The sequence below is a fragment of the Mus caroli genome, unplaced genomic scaffold (genome assembly GCF_978045245.1).
Source record: "Mus caroli unplaced genomic scaffold, Mus_caroli_1 scaffold_10, whole genome shotgun sequence".
Taxonomy (NCBI): domain Eukaryota; kingdom Metazoa; phylum Chordata; class Mammalia; order Rodentia; family Muridae; genus Mus; species Mus caroli.
The window spans coordinates 35,004,344-35,031,067 of NW_028227265.1; the positions used below are offsets into that span (position 1 = coordinate 35,004,344).

General features: G+C 48.9%; 1 protein-coding gene across 5 annotated transcripts in view; it reads right to left on the bottom strand.

Annotated features, from left to right (window-relative positions):
• The window catches only part of Nlrc5 (NLR family CARD domain containing 5), an 86,126-nt gene that overhangs the window by 23,364 nt on the left and 36,038 nt on the right, over window positions 1-26,724 (bottom strand). For all 5 annotated transcript variants that reach the window (XR_003837390.2, XM_029480352.2, XM_029480351.2 and 2 more), the window contains 21 exons: window positions 25,323-25,406; window positions 25,100-25,183; window positions 23,013-23,096; window positions 22,811-22,900; window positions 22,175-22,234; window positions 20,680-20,742; window positions 20,193-20,276; window positions 18,074-18,157; window positions 17,024-17,113; window positions 16,114-16,182; window positions 15,270-15,338; window positions 14,428-14,520; window positions 13,941-14,024; window positions 13,257-13,346; window positions 12,435-12,479; window positions 11,694-11,771; window positions 10,451-10,534; window positions 5,994-6,077; window positions 3,275-3,364; window positions 3,063-3,125; window positions 1,578-1,661 (listed from right to left, as the gene is read on the bottom strand). Coding sequence is in view for 4 of the 5 variants with exons in the window: in XM_029480352.2 (XP_029336212.1) it covers window positions 1,578-1,661; window positions 3,063-3,125; window positions 3,275-3,364; window positions 5,994-6,077; window positions 10,451-10,534; window positions 11,694-11,771; window positions 12,435-12,479; window positions 13,257-13,346; window positions 13,941-14,024; window positions 14,428-14,520; window positions 15,270-15,338; window positions 16,114-16,182; window positions 17,024-17,113; window positions 18,074-18,157; window positions 20,193-20,276; window positions 20,680-20,742; window positions 22,175-22,234; window positions 22,811-22,900; window positions 23,013-23,096; window positions 25,100-25,183; window positions 25,323-25,406 (1,656 nt within the window). In the remaining variant the exon portion in view is untranslated. The remainder of the gene's footprint in view (window positions 1-1,577; window positions 1,662-3,062; window positions 3,126-3,274; window positions 3,365-5,993; window positions 6,078-10,450; window positions 10,535-11,693; window positions 11,772-12,434; window positions 12,480-13,256; window positions 13,347-13,940; window positions 14,025-14,427; window positions 14,521-15,269; window positions 15,339-16,113; window positions 16,183-17,023; window positions 17,114-18,073; window positions 18,158-20,192; window positions 20,277-20,679; window positions 20,743-22,174; window positions 22,235-22,810; window positions 22,901-23,012; window positions 23,097-25,099; window positions 25,184-25,322; window positions 25,407-26,724) is intronic.

Sequence of the window (26,724 nt, forward strand, 5' to 3'; positions counted from 1 at the left end):
CATCTCACCAGCCCTTGGTGGATCTTTTTAAAGAGAAGTGCCTTGTTTCACAAGGCCGATTAATATGACGACCTGCATTTGACTTCTGTGGTCCTGGAGTTTGAATCTCAGGTTTCGTACATACTAGAACATACTATGCTCGACCACTGAGCTACACCTCCAGTTCTCAAATGACCTTTAAAGCAAGACAAGTTTCCCCTACCACAAAACATTCATCTTTCTTAAAGCATGCGGCTCACATCAGCCACATCTCCTCCTGGCAACATCTTCATTAAATTTGTTTTAGTTGGGATAAGGGTCTCACTACGTGATGCCTTGAACTTGCTATGGAACCCAAGCTAGCTTGGAACTTGAAATCCTCCTGCCTCAGCCCCAAAGTACTGAGATTATATATCTGACTTCAACAGAAATTTCAGTTATATAGCATTTACCTATCTATCTACCTATTTATTTCTTTTTAGAAAGCTTTTTTATTTCCCAATGGTTCTGGGTTAGACAAAGTGCTGGGGTAGCTACGTGATACTGGGCAGGTTCTTGAACTTTCTGTTCTCTGCGTTTCTTATCTGTCAATCCTGACACCTAGGCTTCTGAGAAGTGACAAGAGCACCTCAGAGAGGATGCCAGGAGCCCCTCTCTGTATGGGGAATCTCCACAGGTGTTCACTGCTATCGTTTTATTCCTGCTGGGGGATGGGGGCTGTCCTATTTGGGCCCTCAACACAAACCATAGGCATGTTCCTTAACAAGTCTCTGCCCTGGCTAGCTTCAAGTTCTTCTTCAGCTTAGCCATTTGGTCCTTTCATTAGCCACCCTGCCCTCTAAAATCTGCCTGCAGAGCTTGGATGTACTGGGCAAACACGTGGCTGAGGCCCAAGTTACAGGATGTGATGTTTAATCTTCACTGACCACCTGGTTGCTTTGGAATCATCTAAGGGTCACACCCCTGGGCATGTCTGTAATGGTGTTTCCAGAGAGGTTTAGCCGAGGAGAGAAGTTTCCCCTTGCTCCTACGAGGATACCATGGTGCCTTCTCCACAATGGTGGAATATATATCTCTCAAACCATGGGCTGAGGCTAGGTGCAGTAGTGCCCACGTGTAGTCCTAGCATCCTGGAGGTGGTGGCTAATGGATCCAAACTCACCATCATCCTTGACAACACAGCAAGTTTGAGGTCAGTCTGGGCCTCATTAGAGTCTGTCTTAACCAAACCAGTCAACCAACCAACCAAAACATTCATGAGCCAAAATAAACCCCTGCCTGCCTGCCTGCCTGCCCGCCCGCCCTCCCTCCCTTAAGTTGCTTTGGTTAGGTGTTTGGTCACACAGTGATGAGAAAAAAAACTAATTTGGCCACAGAGGGAGTAGGGTAGAAGGGAAGACACATGGGGAGGCTTAGAGATGAAAGCCAGCATCCCACCTGTCCCTGATAACTGATCCTGAGCTGAAGTGGAGCACATGAGAGCGCCTGCTCATATGGACTCTCCTGTTCTTACACCTGTGCAGCCCCATCCAGGTGTGTTCCACTCTCCTCCCCCTCCCCTCCTCTCCCCCTCTCCTCCCCTCCCCTTCCCAACTTACTCAAGCTGGCTGAGGGCATTGCATTTGCTCAGTGCACAGCATAGTGTTTCCATATGCTCCTGGCTGAGGCTGCATTCCGGGAAGCTACATGGTCGGGTTGGGAACAAGAAGGAGAGGAAGCATTCAGATCCTCGAGCCACTCCTACCCCAGCTTTTCCCGGGTGTGGCTTCTGAGCTCCAGAGGACGTTTGACACCCATAGCTCCTGTTCCCTGCAGGCCCCTTTTGGTATCTATGTATTCCCTTTGGGAAGGGTGATTCTTAGTGTGGTCCCTAGCCAGTCACATCAAAAATCACTTGGGAACTTGGAATGTGAATCTTGGGTCCCCTACCAAATCTACAGATCAGAAACTTCAGATCAAGGTTAGGAGGTTCCAACACAGGTTGAAGAAGACCTCTAGATCTTTTTAGTCACTGCCCCTCCCCACCCCCAATTAAACAAACAAACAAACCACAGACTGAGAAGTGTGACATGTAAAGTGACAGTTGACCTGTCTGTTTTTAAGGCCTACAGTGAAATCTCATAATTAATTAAATGAAAGGGCCCTGGCTAGTCAGCAATCTTAACATTGTCCTCCCCACCCCCGCCAAAAAAAGGCCTGAGCCTCCCCCCAAAAGCTCTGAAGTCAGAGAGTTAATAAAATTGCCAGCTGATTTTTTAAAAAACCATTATTACTCTCTTTAGCTTTAAAAGATTCTTGTTTGTTAAAGACATTAACTCTCTATGTAGCTGGGGCTGGCCTTGAACTAAAAACCCTCATGATTCTCCTGCCTCTGCCTCCTGAGTACTAGGATTACAGGCATGAGCCACCATACGTGGCCTAATTATTTGTTATTTAACGCTTTGCAGAAAGAGTGTGCCTGCCTCTGGGTTTGAAGCAGTCAGCAGGCCAACCTTAGTGCCTGCTCTCTGATCACACTGCGGTGCCCAGCAAGCGCTAGCTATTCACTAACTGTCATCTCCCAGCAAACAAGGTGATGACCTGAAGGAATGAGGCAGAGAACTAGTGCCTCTGCATTCAAAGGCTGCCCTCCTGCCCTCCAGTGCCCCAGTCTCTGTCACCTTAAGTACTTCCAGGGTCAGCAGGGCAGGGTCACTCATGTCTGTACATGCCTGGTGCCTTACATATTGGTTGTGCAGCTTTGCCAATATTCTGCTGTTCCATAGCTCCCTATTGTACCCAAGGAAGTCAACAGCTGAAGGGTAAGCAGCTTGCTCAAGGCCGCAGGCCTTGGTGGTCCTGGTGGCCCTGTGTCTGGACACCTGGATTGTGTGGGTAGATCCAACCCTGAATTCTAGTCTATTTAGACACCGACTCTCGTTAGCCCCTGAGCCCAGCCTAGCCCTCTCTGGGCCTTTGAGTCTTCTTGTTGGAGGAACCAGCTTACATTTGGCAGAAGGCACCTGCACGCTGCTCTGACCCCAGGAGGTAGATCTGCTTGTCCCTGATCCCTATGGATGTCTAGGACAGTTCAGGGGACTTACCCACAGCACACACCCTCTTGTTCCTCATTGGAGTCAAAGTGCAGAACAGCATGGCATAGGGACCTGTAGTGACCGTAAACACTCACTCACCATTGGCCGTTGCTCCAGGGTGCCCCCAGACTTCACCATGGGTACAGCTGGTCACTGACACCCACCAAACACCAGGCTCCACCCTCTGAGACTAACCATAGGGCTCTCAGTATAATGCCCACCTGAGAGTGATCTTCCGAACCCGTGGGCACAAGTTGAAGATGTCAGCTAGCAGGAAGGGGCTTCTTGAAGACAGGACTGTCTGTCTCAGCCTGAGAGGAAAGGGGCGGGGCCAAGCAGGGTCAATGGGCGAGAACCAGGTAGGCTGGAGGGGGGTGGGGGGGAGTGGGAGGGTGGGGGGGAGGAGGAGTATATTTTGGCTGCTACCTCAGCAAGATAATAAGGAAGACAAGAGGACTCAAAAGAGGCAAAGAGGGGTCAGGGCAGGAGCAGGCTGGCTGGGGTCTGAGTCCCAGTTTTGTTTGCTAGCTATGTGGCCTTGTGTAAGTCTTAGTACCTCCACATTTTGTGCTTCTTATGGGGCAAATGGGACTAGCTGCAGCCAGCACCCTGACTGGCATGGTTGCAATTGCTGTCATGGTTTAAATTTTTAAGAAAGATTTATTTGTATATATGTCTGTGTGAGTGTATGCTGCCTGTGTATTTGGAGGGCAGGGTACCCAAAGAATCCAGAAGGCGGCATTGGGTCTCTGGAGCTGGAGTGATAGGTGGTTGTGAGCCATTTTAGGTGGGTGCTGGTAACCAAACTTAGGTCCTCTGCAAGAGCAGGAAGCTCTCTTAGCCACTGAGCATCTCCAGACCCTTGACATTGATATCTTTTCTGTATGTGATAGTCCTGCATGTGAATGGGGCATGTTCTCATGTGTGTGCAATGTTCTTGTGTGTTGAGGCAGGTGTGTGTGTGTGTGTGTGTGTGTGTGTGTGTGTGTGAGAGAGAGAGAGAGAGAGAGAGAGAGAGAGAGAGAGAGAGAGAAAGCTCATCCTAAGGTTGCTATTAAGAATCTTCCTTGATCTTTCTCTCCCACAGTATTAAGGCAGAGTCTCTCCATTAAAGCTAGAACTTACCAATATGGCTAGTCTCTAGTCACCAATATGGCTAGTCTCTAGTCACCAATATGGCTAGTCTCTAGTCACCAATATGGCTAGTCTCTAGTCACCAATATGACTAGTCTCTAGTCTTACTAGTCTGTTTGAACACCTGTATGCTTACCAGAGACCATGAGCAGCAGGAAGTGAGAGGAAGACAGAGAGACAGACAACCTAGCAACACCCCAACAATGTAACGAGCTACAAACACCGGCCTTGGAGACCTGGCTGTGGGTGCATCTTGCCTGCGACTCAGCTCCTCTCTTCCCATTGCTTCTCTTACCCCTCAGTCTCCACTCAGCAGCCAATCTTAGCATTTGAAAATTCATACTACTCATGCATACGGACTTCCAAATTCCTGAGAGTGAAAACCCCAACCCTCTCTCTGGATGCCAGGTCCTACATGACCAGCCCTGACATCTCCCTCCGTCTTGTGTCCTAGCTCCTTCCTGCCTGCCACTGCCTCTGATCACATGTGTATCAAGGCTTGTCAAGGCTGCAAATATGCTGTCCCCACTGCCTGGAGTGTAGTTCCCTGCCCTTCACAAGCTTACAAAGACAGACTCTCCCTGTTGTCCTTCGGGAATCACCAGGCTTTCTCTGATCACGCCTATTGTCACTTGTGTCTCAGATCCAGCAACTTATCATAACTCAGAGAAAAGAAACTTGCTATTGGTTACATTCATGTATTGATTGTTTTGCTTAGGGTTTGTTGTTTTGTTTTGTTTTGGGGGCAGGACTTCACTTTGTAGCCCTGGCTAACCAAGAACTGGAGATCCTCTTGCCTCAGCCTCCCCAGGGACTTGGGTTCCACCTGATGCCATCTGGCTGCATCATTGCACATCACTGTGGTTTTTGCTTGGCTTATTGTACCACAAGGCAAGCACAGAGAAGGCAAGGACCTAGTTGTTTGCTTTTTGCTCCCATGTCCATAGCACCGCAGACGGTGCCTGGTCAACAGCATGGAGGGTGAGTGAAATGAAGGTGAGACTACACAAGGATCCAAACACAAACGCAGCATCACGGCTGACGCTGTGCGACTTACAGCTGTGGTTTGGGTGACTATCCTATCTCCGACCACTTCACATCTGCGTGCTCCCCCTCCCCACCACCCAGAGGATCAGAAGAGAAGCGAGCGCCCACAGGCAATGAAAGCAGCCTTGTACATGTCCAGAGCTCAGCCGAGCAGCTCTTGCTGCCACTATTAATGCTGTGATTTAATTTCCTGTTGTATTTTTCCATCTCAGCTGTGGCTGTTTCTTCCCACCCCCCCCCCTGCTAGAAGCATATTTAAAGTAAATCCTTTTTAAATTCTAACCAGTCTGCACTGAAATTAGAAAACAGAGTTTTAAATACTTTGACGGATGCTGCTTAAATTCCTCCCCTTTGACAGAGTTAGAGGGTGACCTTTAACAACATGGCATGTGACATATACATGGCCTACATCTGCTTGGGTCCTTCGTAGGGGTAGGTGACCTTTCCATAGGCAACAAAAAGCATGACTGACTATTGCCCAAACTCCTCCCATCCTTCATGAGCTTCTGAGTACGTGGCCTATTTGAGTCCCAACCTATTTGAGAACAAGAGCTGACATACGGACCCTGTAGTTAGAACACAAAACAGATCCAGAGTAGACAACGCATTTGGGTGAGGTTGGATGAGCTGAGTCTCAGATGTGTGAGATGAATTGATGTAATGGTGGAGAGAGGAGAGGAGGATGAGAAGAAGAGCCCTGTCACATACAGCCTAGGAGATATGATCAGCTGCGTAGTAGGACTGGAAACCTGGACTTACTGCAGCAGGCTGAGCTGAGGCAGCTGGGGCAGGCACTGCAGCAGGATCTTCAGGCTGTCATCACTCAGGGACTTGCAGGACAGTCTGTGAAGCAAAGGATTTGGTGAGGTGGGGGAACCTTCTAGAAAGTGGACAGCATGGCCACTTCACAGCCAGAGCCTTCAGGAGAGGAGAGGAGATGTGCTGCCAACAGCATTCTCCTGGGTCAAGCCAGATGTGTCTTGGAAACACTGGATGGAACAAATAAAATTGTTTTATTCCGTGTGTCTTTACCAAGCTGCTGGACATTTTGGATTTCCAAGGGACTGTAGGACAGTCTCTCCACAAACTCCATGGACTGGCAGGATTGTAAGTAGAGGGTCACCCCAGCAGGGATGAAACAGATGGAGCCTGTGAGCCATCGTTCCACTGGAGGGATGTAGATTTCTGTGGCCCATTAAAACCCACCAGTCACTGTATTGCAGGTGCAGACAATGTGACAGAACAGGAGACGGTCCTAATATCTGCCTTTGGGCCACTGTATGTCCTGAATATCCAGAGAATCACATTCAACCTCCACTGAGGGTCTGGAGGTACTTCCTGTCCCCACTTCCTGTCCTGTTCCTTTGGGCTGGGGTTCTCTCCTGCCTTCACTCCCTCTGCCCTCTGCTCTTTCTCCTCTATCCCTTTCCCTTTGTGCCTCAAGAGCCTGCTGGCCTCAGTCCTGCTCTACTCATTGGTTGGCTGGGAGGAGGGGGTGGGATAACACTAATGTAGGTAAGGGATAGAGGGGCTCAGACTAGCTCTCTCTGTCCCCACCTGGCCAGGACTCAGGGCAGTGTCTTGAGTGGGATCTTTCACTGAGGGTCTTTTCACAGCACCTTCCCATGTTCCCCACATCCCTACCCCACAATACCATGGCCTCTGGGTCTACACAGATTTTTTAAAGCAATGGTCATATGACCCATTTTGACTTATTACAGGTCCCCAGTAGATAGAGTGGGAAGTGGGGAAGCAGCAGGGGAACTGACCACCTTTTCTGACCTCCGAGCAAGTCCCAGGACACCCAATCAATGCTGAGGGGAGGGGACCCTGAGATACGACTTGTGCGCAAAACCCCCAGCTCTGCCTGTCTTTCTTATGGATTCTAGGCAGTGCCTGCAGCCCCAAACCCTGTGCGCATCCTACAGCCTCCTATTCAGTGGGTGCTTAACAGGTAGACAGTGCTGGAGTGCTTTGGGTAGCATTGCTGTGACAACACAGGAGAGCCTGGTGTAGCCGTCTGCACATATCTAGATGGGCTTGCAGTGTCCTGCTGCAGATGGCCAAGGTGCGAAAACCCGGAAATGCAAGCCTTCTGCAGAAACACCTCAGGCACGGCCACCGAATACTGAATGATGCTCTGGATAATTTTAGGACTTCATTGTTAATATCTGAGGTTCGATAATACTTTTGTGGTTACATTAAGAATAAAAACGCCAAGGAGCTAAAGGGATCTGCAACCCTATTGTTGGAACAACATGATGTACTAACCAGAACCCCGGAGCTCTTGTCTCTAGCTGCATATGTATCGAAAGATGGCCTAGTTGGCCATCACTGGAAAGAGAGGCCCATTGGACTTGCAAACTTTATATGCCCCAATATAGGGGAATGCCAGGGCCAAAAGAATGGGAATGGGTGGGTAGGGAAGTGGGGGGCGCTATGGGGGACTCTTGGGATAGCATTGGAAATATAATTGAGGAAAATATGTAATAAAAAATATTAAAAATTAAAAAAAAAGAAAAAAAAAAGAAAGTTCCATGAAAAAGCCCAAAAAAAAAAAAAAAAAAAAAAAGAATAAAAACGCAGGGGATGGTGGGGCATGCCTTTAATTTTAGCTCTTGAGAGGCAGAGGTAGTTGGATCTCTGTGATTTCAAGGCCAGCCTGGTCTACAAAGGAAGTTCCAGGCCAGCCAGAGCTACACAGTAAGATTTTGTCTTTTAAAAAAAACTTAGATCAATAAACATAAGAGTATTTAAAACTTTCCATACTAAAAATATTTACAAGTAAAATTGTAAAGTATCGAGCCATAGCTATACAGAAAAACCCTGTCTTGAAAAACCAAAAAAAAAAAAAAAAAGAAAAAAATTGTAAATATCGGAAACAACTTTAAAATAATTACGTGTGCATGTGCTTGTACATGAGTACATACTGTGTGCGCACATGAAATTTTCTGCTTTCTTTTTTTAGACAGATTGTGGATGTGTAATCCCAACTGGTCTGGAACCAACTATGTGGCCCAGATGGGCCTTACACCTCTGGCACCCCAGCCTCTGCCTTGAGTGCTGGGGTGCAGGCAGCAAGTGCTACCAGCTGTGTGCTGTGGGGTATGGGGAAAGCGATGGGGTGTGAGTTATGACTTATCACTCCTGAGGGAGAAGGGGCCTAAGGTCCTCTAGTCTCTCCATTTTATGTATGCCAGAAGTCTCTAGAATATGAGAGCTGTTTACGTGACAAAGCAACCTCACAGTGAGAAAGTGTGAGAGACACAGCCTTGGGCAGGTAGTCAAAGCCAAGCATGACAGCATGCAGCCCTAAAGTGTGATAGGAGGAGGCAGTTGGACTGGCGGATACTTCCCCCAGGTCTAGACCCTAGCTTAACCTGGAGACAAAACAGCAAACTCAGCCAGATGATGGCTTGCAAAATACCTAGCTGGGGACCGGCAAACCAAGGAGGACATGGAAAAACAGAGAAAGAATGGGAAGCTCTTGGGAAAAGAGGAGGCTGAGAAGCAGTGCTTGAATGCAGACTGCGGTCCAGAATGCAGGGTTCCCTCTCAGTGGAGACCGGGTAAAGCCTGAGCCAACAGCCATCTGCCTCAGAGGGCTTCTCCACTGTAATGCCATAACAAACACACAATGTAGCAGATGCTGACTCTCTGTAACTTTCTTGAAACATTGTCTAAACTTATTCTAAAGGAATTTGTTTAAAAGAATCAGTTGGGGAGGGTGACATGTGAGATGCTCCTGGGACCTACGTGGTGAACTGTGATAACCGATAACTGTGAATTCCACTGAGTTCCACTGAGTTCCGAGTAAGCACCACAGCTCACACACCCTCGTATGTACACAAAATAAATAGAATAAGCTGTAAAAAGAAACAACAAACTGAGGACTGGTGAGATGGCTCCAAGGGCAAAGATACTTGCTCGCTGCCAAGCCTGACAACTTGAATTCAATCCCTGGGAAATGACTTGTGAAACTTCTCCTCTGACCTCTGAACACACACTGCACGTGTGGGTACAACACACCCCCTCCCATCCCCAAACAATAAGTGAATAAATGTAATAAAATGCTTTTAATGAATTGGACTCACACGACCTGACCCTGAGGGAAAACCACACTGTCACTGAATAGTAATTAGCTGCAGGGAGATCTCCCATGGCTGGATTCAATCCTTTCAGATGATACAAACCCCTCTTTCTGGGTGTGTTTTGTATGGAGAAGTGCATAAGAAACACACCTGAGGTCTACATGGATTAGCTTGTCCAATGGTCTGGAATTGATTTGAGGTGGAGTCAGAAGTCAGGGCATGAGATTGCTACAACCCAGGAAAGCAGGTTTGATGCAGGTGAGACTATAGGCTCACTAATTGGAAAATCCAAAATCCAAAGTCTGAAATAGTTTGAGCACTGATGTCACACTGCAAGTGGAAAATTCCAGTCCTGACAGGTCCCAGCCCCAAGTGCAGCAGGCCCATTATAGAAACGGGATATTGCTTTCAGAGGGCTTACACGAAACGAATGAATGTTGTGTTTAGACCCGATTCCCTTTTCCAAGATATCTCATTCTGCATATGCAAACATTCCAAAATCTGAAGAAAATTTAAAACCCTTCCAGTCCTGAGCATCTTGGATAAGAACTACACAACCAGAAAGTAAAAACAGAGTATATGAGCAAGAGGAGGGCAAGACTGTGACAAATGACACCATGATTCGGTGAGAGGACGGGTTTGCTTAGTGAGGGGGCTCCAGCCTACAGTTTTTTTTAAAAGGTTATTCTTGTATAAGAATCTTAACACTGACTCCCAAGGAAAGGCTCAATGTCTTGTTCACAGAAGTAGAAACAAGTACAAGGACTCAGCCAGCTTCCATGTGGCTGAGAGAACTCCTGATTATGGTCACGGGCCTGGTTGTTCTGAAGTGTGTGAGGTATTTCAGGGCCAAGGGGTTCAAAGGTGATGAGATTAGCCATAGAGGCAGGATGAAGGAGAGACTTGTGTGGGGCTCTGAGACAGAACTCCATGTGGTCCAGTACTTGAGGCTCCTGGGAGAGGGCCTGACCACTGATGGGTCTCATAACTGGCAGAGTAGGGCTGATTGGTCTGGTGGAAGAAGGCCGTCAAAGATTTATCAAGTCTCCCCTATAAGCCCTCACCCAGTTTTCTGCACAGCCACCCAGCCACTCTGTGCACTCCGGGTTTTGTCTTATTACTTACTGGACTTCCAGAGGCCCTGGGCTCTTCTCCAGAGTGGCACAGAGAAAGGCAAGGCTCGTGGGTTCCAACTGACACTCTTGAAGGCTGACAGAGGGAAGAGGATGGGGATTCAGAGTGGACCCTTCTTCTATCAGACATCCTCCCCAGAACTGCAGGCCTCAGGTGCCTCTCCTATGCCCTGCAGAGCACACTCCCCTTCCCAACTCTCCTGTGACCAGCCATCACGATATCTACATCAAAGCTGCTCCACGTGGTGACTCCTCTCCGTCTACCGCCTCTGCCGGAGCCCAGGCCTCATCTTCACTCACCTGGATCCCTTATTACCTCTGACTTCCACTCTCAATGTCACAATCCGTCACCACCCTCTGAGGGTCTCACCTTTTTTAAAAATTTGTAAAATGTGTTTTGCCTGCATGCATACACATGCACCAAGTGCATGCCTGCTGCCCACGGAAGACGGTGTCAGATCCCCTGTTACTGGAGGTAGGGATGGTTGTGACCTGCTATGTGAATACTGGGAACCGAACCCAAGTCCTCTGCAAGAGCAGTGAGTGCTCTTAACTGCTGGATCCTTTCTCCGGTCCATGTTTGATCTTTCAACACTGAGAATCTAATGGGGCCTTCCCACTGCTTAAAATCCACTGCTTAAAGCCCTTAGTGGTTCCTTAGTACCTTTAAGTAAAAACTGAACACCCTGCCCAAGCTCTGCTGCTATGTGCTCTAGCTACACTGCAATGCTTCCAGACGTGCCCTCATCCTGGCCTTTGTTCATGCCGCCTCTCCTGCCTGGGGCATGACAAGTTCCCTCTGAATAGCTCTGTTGGCACTAGCTTAGGCATCTCTTACTTAGGCATCTCTTAGGGGAGAATGCCAGGTCTCAGGAAGGTCTTCTAGCCCCTTGTGGCCTAGTTGGGAAATCCCCTAATTCCCCTTGTGGCCAGACTTTTCCGGAGTATGGACATAAATCCCTTTCTAGAAATGAAAGTCTCAAAAGCAGACAGAGAGAGAGTCAGGGTGGGGGAGAGCTGGGTTTCCAGTGTGTTTCAGGGATATGACAATCTTCTCTTAGGAGAATGTCAGGCCTTAACCCCACTGAGGTGATCCAAAGGGCCCAGCAACCCCCAGAGCTGTCCCCTGTCCCCTGGCCTTTTCTTTTCCCATCTCTCAGACTCTTTTAATTTATAGCCCTGAGCCCCTGGCTTTGCTCAATCCCTGACCCCTAAAGAAAAGTGGGAAACAGTACCAGAAGCTCCTGGAGGTGTACCACTGACTCAGCTCCAGTACCTGGACTCCAGCCTGGAATTTTGGTTCTTGTGCATCCCTTGGAGGGGGAAAGCATAGCAAAAAGAAAGCTTGAGCCACACCCGGGGACTCACGCCCTCAGGACTTCCACACCTGGAAGGGATCTGGAGATTTGATTCCAGCCAGGCCCCTCATTGTTCAGGTGGAGGAACTGATATCCATGAAAGGGAAGCTGGGGCGAGGAAAAGCAGCAATTCACACCTGTCCAGGGCAGCCCCCAACCAGGTGAGTGGAGACAGAATGGAGTGCCTCCCCTTCCACCAACTTGACAAAACCGTATTTCTGTCTCCCTGATCCACAATTCTTTTGCCCTGAGATCCCGCAGATATCCTAAGCTGGGGGAACCAAGAGCACCTAAGCCCGGGGCTAGCCTGGCTTCTGATTGCCTGCGTTAGCTGTGGTGAAGTCACTGCCCAGCTGTGTGGACAGCCTCCAGGGTTCGGGGCCATGACGCCTGCTGCCACCAGGGGGCAGCTGGAAGCGCCCGTGAAGTGCTAAATTGGAGTTAGCCTGGTTTTGCAGGGACTTGCTGACTAGATAGCGAAGCTGCCCCAGAGACCTCGCCAGACCTGGCGGTCATTCTTGGGCACCAACATGTCTGTCAGGGTGGAGATTGTGCATCCACAAGAAGCAGGAGTCAGAGCTACAGGCTAGCTCGACTGCCCAAATCTCCTCTCCTCACCTGCTGGTTCCAGCTCCTCGAAGGAAAATGCAGTCACTCTCAAGGCTAAAAGCGAAGAGGAGGAAGCTGGTTGAGAAGAGGCCAAGGGTCCCCTCCCCAGAAGGGCTTAGGGACCAGGAGATAGCCTGCCACCCAGGGACTATAGTAACAATGGATCAATCGACAGCCACGGTTAGTCTTGGTTGCAGGGCTCTTGGCCTATTATTTCAGCGCCCTCTTGTGGTGAAGCAGGACAGAAGGCAGGCTTCCATGCACTATCCAAATAAGGACATAAGGACCCTATAACGTTAAGGACCAGCATTGGCCACCTGCCACCACACCTCTATTCTTAGGATTCTCAGGGAAGGAGGAAAAAGGCAGAGGGTTTCTACAGGCTTTCTGTATGGGGGAGATCCAGGGCTGTGGGTTGGCTGGTGCCTTCCCTTCCAGCTTCATAAACTCTGGAGATGCCAGGTAGGCCAGTCCCTGAACCCCGAAGGCCACCAGCCAGCCCCTAGTTTGCTCAGGAGTATCTAAGGACAGCCTGGAGGGTAAGGGAGAGTGGAAAGATGTTTGTCCCAAGGAGAGTTTGGAGAAATTTGATTGTTCCTGGGACCATGGAGCTACAAACTTTACTGATTCATTCATTCATTCGTTCGTTCGTTCGTTCGTTCGTTCGTTCGTTCATTCATTCATTCATTTCACTCACTAATCCTAGCACACCTTCACTGCACCTGGTATCATCTAAGACCCTAAGGATGACCCCAAATGACCTGTAAAAATGAGGCATCAACAGGGGCTTATGAGAGGAGGGAGAGGGTGGGGGACAGGGCAGCCACTCACCTGACATCTAAGTGGAACACCCACGGCAGGGAAGACAGACACAGGACCAAGCTAAACACAGCATCCATGGACAAGCCATTCCTGCTGAGGCTGGGGATCAATCACACAGTGACAGTGGTGAAGGACTCAGACACGCTCTCTGAATTTCAGAGCACAGGGCCAGCGATGGGAGTGTCTCTGGCCGCAGATGGCAGACCCCAGTGAACCCCCAGGTGACCATCACAAAACCCCCCAACTTCACTGCACAGCTGTGGAATGAGCTAGGCAGGTAGGAACTTGCTCAAGGTGACATGTTGGCTGTGTTGGTGAAGGAGCTAAGACTGGAGCCCAGAGCACCCTCTGGACTCTATTGTGCCGCCTGATAAGGGAATGGCGGGACTCAGGGTAAATTAAAAATGGGAGGAGACTCCTAAACGGGAGCGGGAGGAAAGCTATCTCTTCTCCATGGAGACACAAAGGAGCTGCTTGGAGAAGGCCTGAAGCAAAAGGTGGAGCCCTGAGCTCTTTGAAGTAAGTCAGTGTTTAGTCAAGCCAGGGGGAGGCCTTGTTGAACACTTGCTTGTGTGTTGCTGTGGGAAGAGGGCTCATACTGGTTACATCATTACTGTACCCAGAAGAAGACCCGAACAACCCCTCTCACTGGTGGGAACCCAGAGGCCTTGGGGGGGGGGGTTAGTTGCTTACTTCAAGGACTTCAGGGGACCCAGTCCTGGGAGCAGCTCGGTTAGCAGGATCACTCCTTTGTCCCCCAAAGAGTTGTCTGATAGGCTGGAAAGGAAGAAGCAAAGGTTAGTGGAGGATGTAGGTTCTGCTTTGGCAGCAGTGTGGTCACCTGGTTCCTGGGGCCAGGAACCCAATCTAAGCACTAGGTCACAACTCTGCACTTCACACACGGGACACTTCAATCCCCTTACCCCCACCATTCTTTCTAAGATTTGTGGTCTTCTGGGAGCCAGGCATGGCTGCAAAGGGCACCAGTGTGAGATGTATATTTGGAAAGAAAGTCACTGTCCCTCCCCTCCTCCCGCCCCCCCAGGTCTCTGAAGGGTCTCTGATGTCAATGAGAAAGAAAGCTGGATAGACTCTTCAAAAGAAAACAGGACACCTGCATTCTATCACCAAGCAACGCTCTACTGTCCCCACCACTGCCTTTCTGGAATCAAATACTCACTCAAGATGATCCAGGTTGTAGGTCTGGCAGCTGGCTCTCAGTGCCTCACAGAGCTTCTCTGTGTGCTTGGCCAGGAAGCCACAGTGTGTCAGCCTGCAAGGGGCAAGACCCACACAGCTCTGCAGTGTCCACCAGACATTGTATCCAGAGGAAAGCTGCCCCTAGTGGGCAGAAGGGTGGGATTGTGGTACATGGCATTGAGAAAGGCAGGAGGACTAACACACAGCATGCCCCAAATAGCAGAGAGGCATAGGGCTGGGGTTGGAGAGAGAGAGAGACAGAAATAAACGAGAGAGCAACAGAGACAGACAGGTCGAAATAGAGTCAGAGACAGGTAGAGGTTGCATCAGGGGTAGTTAGAGATAGACATAGGCAGAGACAGAGACACAGAGTGACAGTGGCAGAGACAGATAGGGACAAAAAGCAAAGATAGAGGAGAGATAAGAATGAGGGCCTTGGAGAAAGGAACAAACTGTGAATGAGATAGGCAAGGAGAGAGATAGACAGACCAACAGACCGACAGGCAGGCAGGCAGGCAGGCAGGCAAAAAGAAGGTGATGTTGATGGGAAGATGCAGAGCTGAGGGGAGCCCAGGCTGTTGCCCAGAACTGGGGATCAGAGGCTCATGGCTCCCCTTTTCTCAGTTCAGAGTCTTTCCAGCCCAGGGTGCAGGGTACAGGATAGGGCTGCCTAGACAGTAGGAGGAGATGGAGGGATGGGCTATGCAGGAAACAAGAAGTTGACAGCCATAACTCCTTGACACGGCAGGTTGTGGTGTCCTCTGGGGAGCCTCTGAGACAGGCTTGAAGCTTGGGGACAAGGAAGGGATATTACCATTGTACCTGATCCTTCGAGATCTCTGGGACAACTCGGAGGTCACAGGAGACACGAAGCTGATAAGTGGTGCCCTCCTGGAGGAACACATAGCAAGGCCAGACTCAACACATCTTGCCTCTGGTTCCAGGGTCCATTGCCAAACTCACTGTCAACCTTTTAATCTCTGTGCTTGGTCAGGGTCATGAGACTTTAGTCTGGCATGTGACTGGGACTAGCCTCTCTCTGGGACTAGTTTGTCACATGTGAGTTGTCTCAGTCTAGTGCTTGCTAGCTGCACATAGAGTAAGTGCTCAATTCACCCTGGTTATGGTCACCACTAATATCATTGTCATTATCACCACAGGGGATGGTAGAGATGACAGATCCCCTCCTACCAACCTACAGAGTTCAGACCCTATGCAATATGCAGTAGCCTGTGATTAGACACAGAAGACACAGAGCTAAGCCTCTGGCCATGTGCTGCAAGTCCCTCAAAGGAGGTTAACATATACCCCTTTGCCAAAGGAAGGTAGGAGCTCTGGCCATCCCAGCCTGGCCTGGCATTACCAGTAGTCTGCCCTCTGCTCCTTTTTCATCAGACCCATGTCTCCTGCCACACCTGCTCACTGCCTGACCCATGGTGAATTCTTGATCAGTATTTCAGACAGGATCTCATGTATCTTAGAGGCCACCATGTTTGACTTGTACAGTGTGGGGAAACTGAGCCCAGAGTTCCATGCACTATCACACAAACACTCTGCCATCTGAGATACAGAGGTAGCCCTACTTCGTGAGTTCCTGTCTAGGTCTCCCTGGGTCAGGGAGGGCACATCTCCACCCCAAAGAGGTATGCACATACTGGGTCCTTACCCCTCGCAGCTCCCCTCCTGCTCCCTCGGCTCCTGGGCAAATGTGAGTACCATGGTGTTGCTTAGCAGGCTATGGAGAAGAGATGGGTAAGGGAAGGTTATTGGGACCACTAAGGCACCACACCTGCCCAAGCTAAGCCCCTTCCTATGCCTTCCTATGAGGCTGTGAAGTGGGATGCTTTCCTGCTACAGAGGCTTCAGGTTTTTCCTGTTCTGGTTTGTCTCTCAGTCTACAGCACGCCCTCTCTGCCTTCCTTGGATGGGGTGGGGGTGGGGGTTTCCTCGGATGCTTGCGGCACTTTGGGATGTGGGTGCTGTCTCCCATGACATGCTGTATATCTCAAGGATCACTGCAAATGAGGCACCCAATCTCCCATGTGAGAGAGTCTGGCTTCCCTCCAGGCCTTTGAGGGGGGCATGAAGCAGACCCTTCATACAGCTGAGAACCAAGAATGAGGTTTTCAGGAAAGCACTGACATTCGTTCACATCTGTCCTCTGCTCCTCACACTGATAGAGATAGGACTGTGGTTGGACCAGGGGGCAGGAGGTCACAAGTCACCTGGAGATTGTTCTCAGGAGAAGCTGGAAGGGGACCAAAGGAAGTTGAAAAGAAGAGGGCCCACAGGAGCTGGGGACACACAGGGTACTGCATTGTTTGTACCAAATGGGGCAAGGAGCGAGAGAGTTGTTCTCTCGGTCTCTGTTACTGCCATTCCCAGCTGGCTCCATCAGCCCCAGGCAGTTCTCCAGAAGAGACACCCACAGCACTGAGTGCCAGCTTTGCAGGCCCCAGCCGCATCTTCTGGGGGTCCTTAAGGCTATGGGGAGCTTCAGAAAGTGTGAGGAGACGCCCCTGAGCTCTGGGCATCAGGGCTAAAGTGAAGAGATGGTGCTCTGTTGAGATTCCCACCTGATGTGCAGCTCTTCCAGGGTCCTACATGTGCTCATGGCTTCCAACACATAGGTCACCCCAGTCTGAGAGAGGCCATTGTCGCTGAGGCTGTGGAGAAGAGAGGAGGCAGTGTCAGCAGGCAGAAAGTTCCTGTCCTTTCATCGTGGCTTGAAAGTTGTTAGGTGTCATGGGTCCCCAAGCAGTGTCCCTCTGAGAGTTCTGGCCATGCAGGCCAAGGGTTGTATGGCCCCCACCCAACCCCCCATCACACACCAACACACACACACACACACACACACACACACACACACACACACACACACACTCAGGGACTCAAGTTTTCTGGCTTAACCCATTAAGCACTGCTTCTGGGTTCTCCCCTCTCTGAGCTTCAGTTTTGCAGTCTATGGAGTAACATGGAGGACTGGCAAGGTTTTTGGACATGCACAGTCCCATTTTAACTCCATTTTACAGATGGAGAAACTGAGGTCCAGAGACATTCTATTACCTTCCCAGGGTTTTTAAAGTTATGGAGTGGCCCAGATAAAGCTGAAGTCCAAACCTCACTACTCCTTACCCAAATAGGATCCTAAAACCCCAATACAACCCAACCATCTCTACCCCAGCTCCACACCATTGTACACCCTGATTTCTCAGATCACCACTGCAACAATTTACACCTGCACCTCAACCAAACATGCCACATTGTCCCCTAATGTCTTGACCTGTCTGCACAGTACCCACCCAGTCAGTACCTCAGCTCTGGCCCATGCAAGGCTCCAGCCTTGCCAGTTGTTGCAAGGACGGACCTAGCTTGTGAGCCAGATGTGCCATGGGCATGCTATGTGCTATGTGTGTGGACTTAGATGGTGAGCTTACTGGTGGTTCAGGGCAGAGGCCAGGGCAAGGTATAATCAACACCCAAACTTAGCTGGAGAAAGAGGAAGCTGGGTAGATAGATGCTGCTACTATTGCTGACCGTGGACATGGAAAGCAGGGTGTGGCAGGGACAAAAATGGGACTCTTCCTGGCTCCCCTTGTTACCCAACAGTGGGAAGTACAACTCACTCCAGTTTCTGGGCAATGTGAAGCTGTGAAGCAGCCTCTGCCACAAGTCGACAGCCATCATCTTCCAAATGGTTCCCTGAAAGACTAAGATAGAGGCACCGTGGAGACTCTCTTGCAGTGCCCCCCCTCCCAACCCTGGCTTTAGTCAGAACATCGTTCTCGCGAATGAACTTTATAATAACTAAAGGCTGCCAGCTCCACATGTGGCAATGGCCTTGGTACTTACACACTTGTGGCACATTTCATACTCACAGTCTATGAAGCAGCAGCTAGAGTATCTTTATCTTACTGCTGAGTAAACAAGGCACAGAGTCCTTAAGGGATTTGCTCAAGAGTGGGCTTGGGTTTGAACCCAGACAAGCCTGCCTCAAAGGACCCCCTTTGACAATTCCTGTATTCTGCCACATGCATAATTGCTTCTTGCGATCATTTCCCTAATTCTAAGGATATCTGACCCAGTGTAAGGTCAGAGAGGCTTTCTTGATTTTTTTTTAACTACTTGCTGGAAATCCCAGGAGTTTCATAGGTAAGTGTATGGGGAGAGATCTGGGAAGATTGTCCCTAGTAGTGGGGGTAACACAAAGACCTTGTGGCATAGAACATACCAGCCTCCAGAGGGAGCCAATGTGCTTAGACTGGAAATAGAGTGAGGGCGGGGTTCGGGCAGGGGGAAGGTGTTAGAAAGGGGCTGTGGAGGTTGGGGCAGGTTTCTGGGTCCCGCAGGATTTGAGGATTTGGGCTTTACCCTGAACAGAGGGAAGGACTGATGGTGTAGGTGGAAGTGAAACTCTGTCTATTCTGCCAGGGAGAGAATGCCATGGTGGGAGCTGGGACAATAGTGAGGCAGAAGCTAATGGGTCACCGGGTGAGAGATGTGGGTTCTAACAAAGGAAGTGGATGAAGACACTGGAGATGGGCCAGGCTTGAGATTAAGTTGGATTGGCAGTAGGGGTGAACAGAGCAGAGAGGGTGGCTGGGGTCCTGTTGCAAGTGAGGGGACCAGGGAGGGACATGCTCAGTTGTGCAAGGGGATTAGAAACATCTCATGCCTTCATTTTTGTTTTAAAATTCTGGTATGTAAGTGTGTGTGTGTGTGTGTGTGTGTGTGTGTGTGTGTGTGTGTGTGTGTGTATGGGTCCCTATGGATGCCAGAAGGCTCTGAATCCCCTGGAACTGAAGTTATAGGCAGTTACAACAGCCCAACGTGGAAACTGAAACTGAAATCAGGTTTCCTGGAAGAGCCCCCAAGCAATCAGACACTAAGCCATCTCTGAACTGATTCGCTCTTTCCACGTGTGGGCCCTGGAGATTGAACTCAGATGGCCAGGCTTGGCAACAAGCGCATTTACCTGCTAAGCCATCTTGCTGGCGCATCTTTGATACATTGTAATCCTGTCTCCCTTAGTGTTCCAATGAAACAAAGTAATGAACCCATAGATGATTGCCCAGACTCACCCTATAGACCACACCCTGAGCTGGGGCCAACTCACCCCTAAATACTTCACACTCTGGCTTTTAGATACAAAGTTTCTCTGTGTTGCCCTGGCAGTCCTGGAATTCCGCTCTATATAGACCAGGCTGGTCTTGAACTCAGGAATCTCCCTGCTTCTGCCTCCCAAGTTCTGGGATTAAAGGCGTGCGCCGCCACCACCTGGAGACCCCACCGTTCTGTCTTTACATCCCTTGGGAGACTTCCTGGGACTGTCTTGGTGGAGTTCCCTTCCTACCACTAGGTAATGACCACCACCAGTTCTTAAGCCATGCTCAGGAGACAGGCATCATGGGAACCTCTTTAGCTTGTAAAGAATGGGTTGCCCAAGTGCAGGAGGAGTCCCACTCTACTGATGGCCACGAAGATAGTGGCAGAATTCACGAGGAGGGGCTGGGACTCTCAGGCTAGATGCTTCCTTCCTGTTTGATATTGAGCAAATTTACCTCTGTGCCTTCATTTCCTTCTCTATAAAATGTGGTCCATCACAGAGAGATGATAAAACACACCCCTGACAGCTTCTAGCTGAGCCGCTGATACAGGACAGGTGACAGATGTTCTGACTGTTGTCTACCCTGCCCAGCTTCCCTGCCTGCTCCTGCCCCAGGCTTCCCACTTAAGAGTACTCACTCCACTTCCTCCAGCTGGGGGCCTTTCTGGAATAGCTCCACAAGGGCTTCTGCATCACGGACCCTGAGTTGACATTTCTGAAGTCTGGGATAGGAATGAAGGGTATCAGGAGAAAAATCATGGTTCTTCCGGTTCTGAGTCAGGTGTATCCTGAGGGAACAGCTCTGGAATCTGCATACCTCTAAGTAGTGGGGTGAACCTATTCAAGGCACTTAATCTGTCTATGACTCACTATCTTCTACCAAAGTAGAGAAACATGTGTCATTAGTGGGGCTCCTACAAGGGTTCCCATGAGGTATCAGACACAGACCTTTGAATACAGTACCCTAAATATATAGCATGGGCCCATTCAGCTGGAGCTATTGTTGATATAGTTGCTTATGCATGCCCTTTCCCTGCACCTCCATCTGCTTCCCCTGTATTCCTTCCTGGATGTTCTTCCTCTTTTGGGAAAGGACCCTACCTCCATTATCCTTTGCCGTGGTACCTGAGTTGCAGGCTTCGACTCTGTCCTTCCTTCAGGCTGTCTTTGCCCTGTACATCTGATGCTCTGAAAAAGAACAAATTACACACTAGTCTGAGCTCAGGATCACAACCTGATGGACTGGACCTCTTTCCTTGGCATCCAGGGCTGAAGATCCTGCAGCACCCCCATGGTGAGTTCCTGCGAAAGGCAGTGGTAGAAGGTGTTTGGGCTGTACCTAGGCAAAGGGCTTGAGGTTTAAGAGAACCTTATTCAGATGTGGCTTCTCCCATATGTGGCTGTGCAGTTTCCCCCCACTTCAACCACCAGACTCTTCAGTTTTGATTTCCTAAGTTCATTATGATAACATCTCTTTGATGTGACAGGGAGCATGTGCTGCCTTCAATAGGCAAGGCCAAGCAGTGAAGAGCTATAGCCCTTCCAGACTCTCTCATAAGGTAAAGAGAGTGCCAGGGACTGTAAAGAAGCTTGGGATATATCATAAGCCAGTTTCTATAAGCTTATAGGTTAGAATTGTCTAACACAGTGGTTCTTAGCCTGTGGGTCATGACCCCTCTGATATGTGTCACATATCAGAGATACTGCCCACCAGATAGATATTTACATTATGATTTTTAACAGTAACAAAATTACAGTTATGAAGTAGCAACAATATCATTTTATGGTTGGGGGTCACCTCAACACGAGGAACTCTATTAAAGGGTCACAGCATTACCAAGGTTGAGAGCCACAACTTTAACAGAACCTTTAGCTGTGACAGAAGTTTCACAGTGTCATCTGCCACAGGAGACACCTGTGGCCACTGCGCAGCCCCGGAAAAGTAGTAAGTGCAACTGATGGACTGAAAGTCACTTCATTTGAATAGTCACAGTGACTGGCAGTGATCACATTGGACATCAGAGCTTTAGGCATCTAGGGGGGAAGTAACGTTGACCCAACTGTGTCATGGTACAGATGAGGGACTGAAGCTGAGAGCAGAGAAGGGGTATAGCCTGGAGCTTAGCCAGGGAGGAGTGTGGGGAGGAGGGGTGTTTTCTCAGTGACAGAAATGTTCCTGTCTTCACCCATCCCAAATGTGTGTGTGGTAGGGGTGGAGGCGGGAGCTAGAAAGCCAGCTTTGAATGCTGGTGGCATTCCAGCATTTGAAGTATGTTAGATGCACTTTTCCCTCCATTCCCAAGGCAGCCCTAAGATGTAGATACAATCAGTTCTCCCTTTATCTTTTCTTCTGTTTGAAGAACTTTTCAGTGCATGGTATCTTCATGTCCTCCCTACAGGCCTGGCTGACTTTGACCCTAGGGATGCTTCTCAAGCCAGGGGTCAGGTGTACTACAGACACATGGGAGGAAGGGAAGACACTTTGCCAGCCCTGAGCAGGGATGCACCCAGCAGCAGGGAGAATCTTCCCTCTCCATTTCTTGCTATATTCTCACCCTCGCCCTCCCACTCTAGATCCCCTCTCAGGACTAGCTGGGGCCATGCCTCCCTAGCTACTTACCCTGATTGCTGTGTAGCTGTCTCTGTGACCGGGGACAGATAGAAGATGAGGTCCGATTCCCTACAGAGTCAGACACAAAGCCTTGATAACCAGGAACTGGAATTCAGTGCATCACTCCACTTTCCCCAGCTGTCACCAACCCCATCCCAATCATTTAGGGAAAGCTTATTTCCTGATAGAGGAAACAGGAGAAATGAAAAGAGTGCCCCACATGGCCATACATCCTCTTCCACGGCAGCAAGCCTGCTTTTGTAAGGTTGGCAGGGCAAGGTAGAAAGTCCCCCCTCCCCAGCCCCACGTTTTGTTTTGTTTTGTTTTGTTTTGTTTTGTTTTGTTTTGTTTTGTTTTGGTTTGGTTTGGTTTGGTTTGGTTTGGTTTGGTTTGGTTTGGTTTCAGAACCATGGAGAGCGACACACACCTTATTTCTTTAGCTATGCCTGTGCTCCACCCATTTTGTTCACCCATCAATCCATGCATCTTTCCATCCACTTACTATTATTATACACCAAACCCCGAGGCAGATTCTAGCTGTGAAGTAAGCTTACTGTGGCATGCACACACAGATCTTATAAGCTAGGGGCCACCTCCTTTCCCATACTGCACTCTCCTGCCTCCAGACAGGGAAGATCTGCTCACCTGACCTGCAGCTTCCTGACAGTAGGACATGTGATGGCCACCTTCACCAAAGACAGGAGGATTGACCTGGAGAAGCTGTTTCGGCTCAGGCTGTATAATTGTGGCATAGTGTCAGGGGTGGAAGCCCTTGACATGGTCTGCAAAGGAAGGTGTGACTTGGGCCAAAAAAGGGGCGGGGTTGGCTTGCGGTAAGACCACTTACTCAAGCTTCTGGAGCTTCGGCAGGGAGGGGAGCAGCTCCACAAGACTCAGCACCTCGGGGTCCTTGAGCTGGTTGTCATGCAAACTACAGGGAGACCAAGACCCAATCCCTCAGCTGTGGGAATGGGCACTTGGAAGCCCCAGATGGTAGGTGACAGCCTTATGAAGTAAGGTCTGCTCCCGGGGCTTAGGTGTACAATGTGCCTCAATCTTGAGTTCATTAATGACTCAGGGGCTAAATGAGGTATTTCTGGGAGATTAAAGACTCTACTTCCAGTCTCAGCTCTGGCCAGAGCTCATCAGAGGTCATAACAACCTCTCTGACTTCACTGTCCCTACCTGGATTCCAGTTGGAGGGACAGATGGAGAAACAGTGTGAGAATGGTTGAGAACAACAGGGGAAATTGAAATCAAATCAAATAAATGAATAAATAAATAAATGGGATGATGAGGACCAGGATTAATCTCACTCAAGAAAGACAGTTTCAACAAGATCAATGGTTAAAACCTTTCCAATCAGAGTGACCACTGCCCAAAGACACCCATTAGAGGTAACAGCAGGGACTGGCTAGCCTGGGTACCATTCTGTAAGTGCTGTATCCTACTTCCTGGGTGAGCCTGCTTGGATTCAGGGGTTCCCTTTCTGAATCTCAGGAAGGAGATTTATATAAGATGAAGGATTTTGCTGAGACCGTGTCTCCTAGTAATGTCAGAAGCTACAGTCATAAACTTTCACCAACATGACTGACTAAACATGAGCTTAACAAAGACAGCATCGACAGACATGTTAAAGTGGACAAGGGAGAGTCCATGATACTTCAACTCTACACAAAGAATCACAGGCAACTGAGGGTTGCTAAGAATGGGAGAAAAAGTTATTCCCAGGGAAGAGTATATCAATTGGTCATCCCATAGCAAATGGTCCGCCCTGGAAACATACCTACAAGTAACAAGTACAGAGTGAGTGGGTTATATTTAGGAATATATATGTATATATGTATATGCATACAATAAAAATTAGTGAAAAAAGAGGTCATGAATCTGAAAGAGACTAAGGAGGGATGTATGGGAGGGCTTGGAGGGAGGAAATGGAAGGGAGAAATGATGTAATTATGTTATAATCTGAAAAACAAAATAAAAACTGAGAAAAGAAAAATTTAAAGTATTTTTTAAAAAAGACTGTTCCACCTTTTTCTGGAGCAATCAATTAAGACACAAGCAAGAAGTATACTGTGGCTGGGCAGTGGTGGCGCATGCCTTTAATCCCAGTACTCAGGAGGCAGAAGCAGGCAACTTTCTGAGTTCGAGGCCAGCCTGGTCTACAGAGTGAGTTCCAGGACAGCCAGGGCTACACAGAGAAACCCTGTCTCGAAAAACCAAAAGGAAGAAGAAGAAGAAGGAGGAGGAGGAGGAGGAGGAGGAGGAGGAAGAGGGGAGAGGGGGAGGGGAAGAGGGGGAGGGGGAGGGGGAGAAGGGGAGAGGGGGAGGGGGAGAAGGGGAGAGGGAGAGGGGGAGAAGGGGAGAGGGAGAGGGAGAGGGAGAGGGAGAGGGAGAGGGAGAGGGAGAGGGAGAGGGAGAGGGAGAGGGAGAGGGAGAGGGAGAGGGAGAGGGAGAGGGAGAGGGAGAGGGAGAAGAAGACAATTGTGCAGATGTGCTCAGCCAGTGTGTGGTGCATCTAAGTGCACCTGTGTGTACCACATACATACCCATCTGTGAATATGCATGTGACACATCCTTGAGTTAGGCTAGTGGGTACTTTTTTGCAAGTATGTCTCCAAGCACAGGAATGTGAAGTTGTGCATCTTATGTGTACCCACATTACCTGCCTTCTGCCTAAACACTGAATCCTTTTCCCTAGGCTCACAGAATAAGGGAAGGGAATTCCAAACTCTTGATCCCTCAAGGTGGCCCAAATATGCAGCCTGCTGGAGTCTGGGAGGTGTTCATTTGGATTTGACCCACCGCATTCTTGGACTGACATCCCCCTCTGTCGTTGGTTCCTATGGAATATGCAGGCCCCAGGAGTGCCCTAAGCACTGGAAAGTGATACTTCTCCTAGGCAAGGAAGCCCTTCTAAAGATCACTCACCTGACCTCCTCCAGCTGGGAACAGAGGGGCAAAGCCTGTATCAGGTGGCTGATGCCTTGGGCTGTAATCCTACTTCCTGTTAACCTACAAGACAAGCAAGGGTGGTAGAGAGGAATGGGGATGGAGAAGAGGGTTGGCTAGGGTTCTGTATACACAGGACAAAGCAGGGAAGTGTGTGCCAGACATCTGCAGCTGCATATCTTGCTTGCAAGCCTTGGCTCACCCCAGCGTGTTCAGGTTCCCCATAGTAGGCAAACTCCTGCAGAGGGCTTCTGCAAAGGCATCCCCACACTTTCTGCTTTTAAAGCTGCAGGAGAGAAGCAAAATGGTCAGTGATAGGCAGAGCTTAGTGACTGCTTGTGCACCATTGGCGGTGTCCATGGAGACCAATGGGCATCATTGTATCACGAGCCATCGCTGTAGTTGTTGGAGTAGCAAGAAGGACAGCTTAAAACATTGGCTTCATTATCTGCCAAATTAACTGTGCACACCAATAGAAACACAGTCATATATAATGCAAAGTATGGCAAGCAAACACACATGTGTGCTTGCTCATCACTCATGTGCACCCGTGACAGCCAGAGGACGTTGGTAGTCTTTATTTTTTTATTTATTTATTTTTTTGTCTTTCACAGATCCCAAAACTCTCTCTTTAGCCTAGGGCTGACTGGCTGACAGTGAGCTCTAGGAATCCACCTGTCTCTGTCCCATAATGCTACAGTTACAGACATGAGAGGCTATGCTCAGTTTTTACATGGGTACTGGGGACTTGAACTCAGGTCCTGTTGCTTTTACAGCAAGCCCTCTTACACACTGAGTCATCTCCACAAACTCAAGAAACTTTCTTTCCTTAGAAACAGAAACAACCAAGAGCTTATTATCAAAATAGGCCGAAACTTTAGTAGAGGGACATTTCACCTCACAAATTGATCTAAAATAATTCAACTTTGTATCAGTTTAAAACCAAGATCATTCTCTTTCTTTTAAAAAATGTTATCTAGTGTGCTTCTTTTTTTTTTAGAAGATTTATTTATTTATTTATTTATTTATTTATTTTATGTATGTGAGTACACTGAAGCCTGTACAGATAGTTGTGAGCCTTCATGTGGTTGTTGGGAATTGAATTTTTAGGAACTCTGCTTGCTCCGGCCCAAAGATTTATTTATTATTATTATACATAAGTACACTGTAGCTAACTTCAGAAACACCAGAAGAGGGCATCAGATCTCATTACAGGTAGTTATGAGCCACCATGTGGTTGCTGGGATTTGAACTCAGTACCTTTAGAAGAGCAGTCAGTGCACTTACCCACTGAGCCATCTCACCAGCCCCTCTAGTGTGCTTCTTTAATTGGGAAAGGGGAATTTGTTTCTTTTATTTGATTATTTTGTTTTCTATGTTGTTCATCTTCCTTGTGTTCAATGTTTCAAATGTTTGGTATTAAAAGATTTCAAGTAGTAAAACTACCTTAGCAGGCTGGGCTGCCTTGTTATACAATGTTGATATTATATACCACAATGTCTAATGTGTTTTCAGTCTATTGACACATATAATATACTTGGAAATAAAACCCGGTGCTGATTTGCAAGAGGAGAACAAGAACAACATAGAGTGATAGCAGAAAG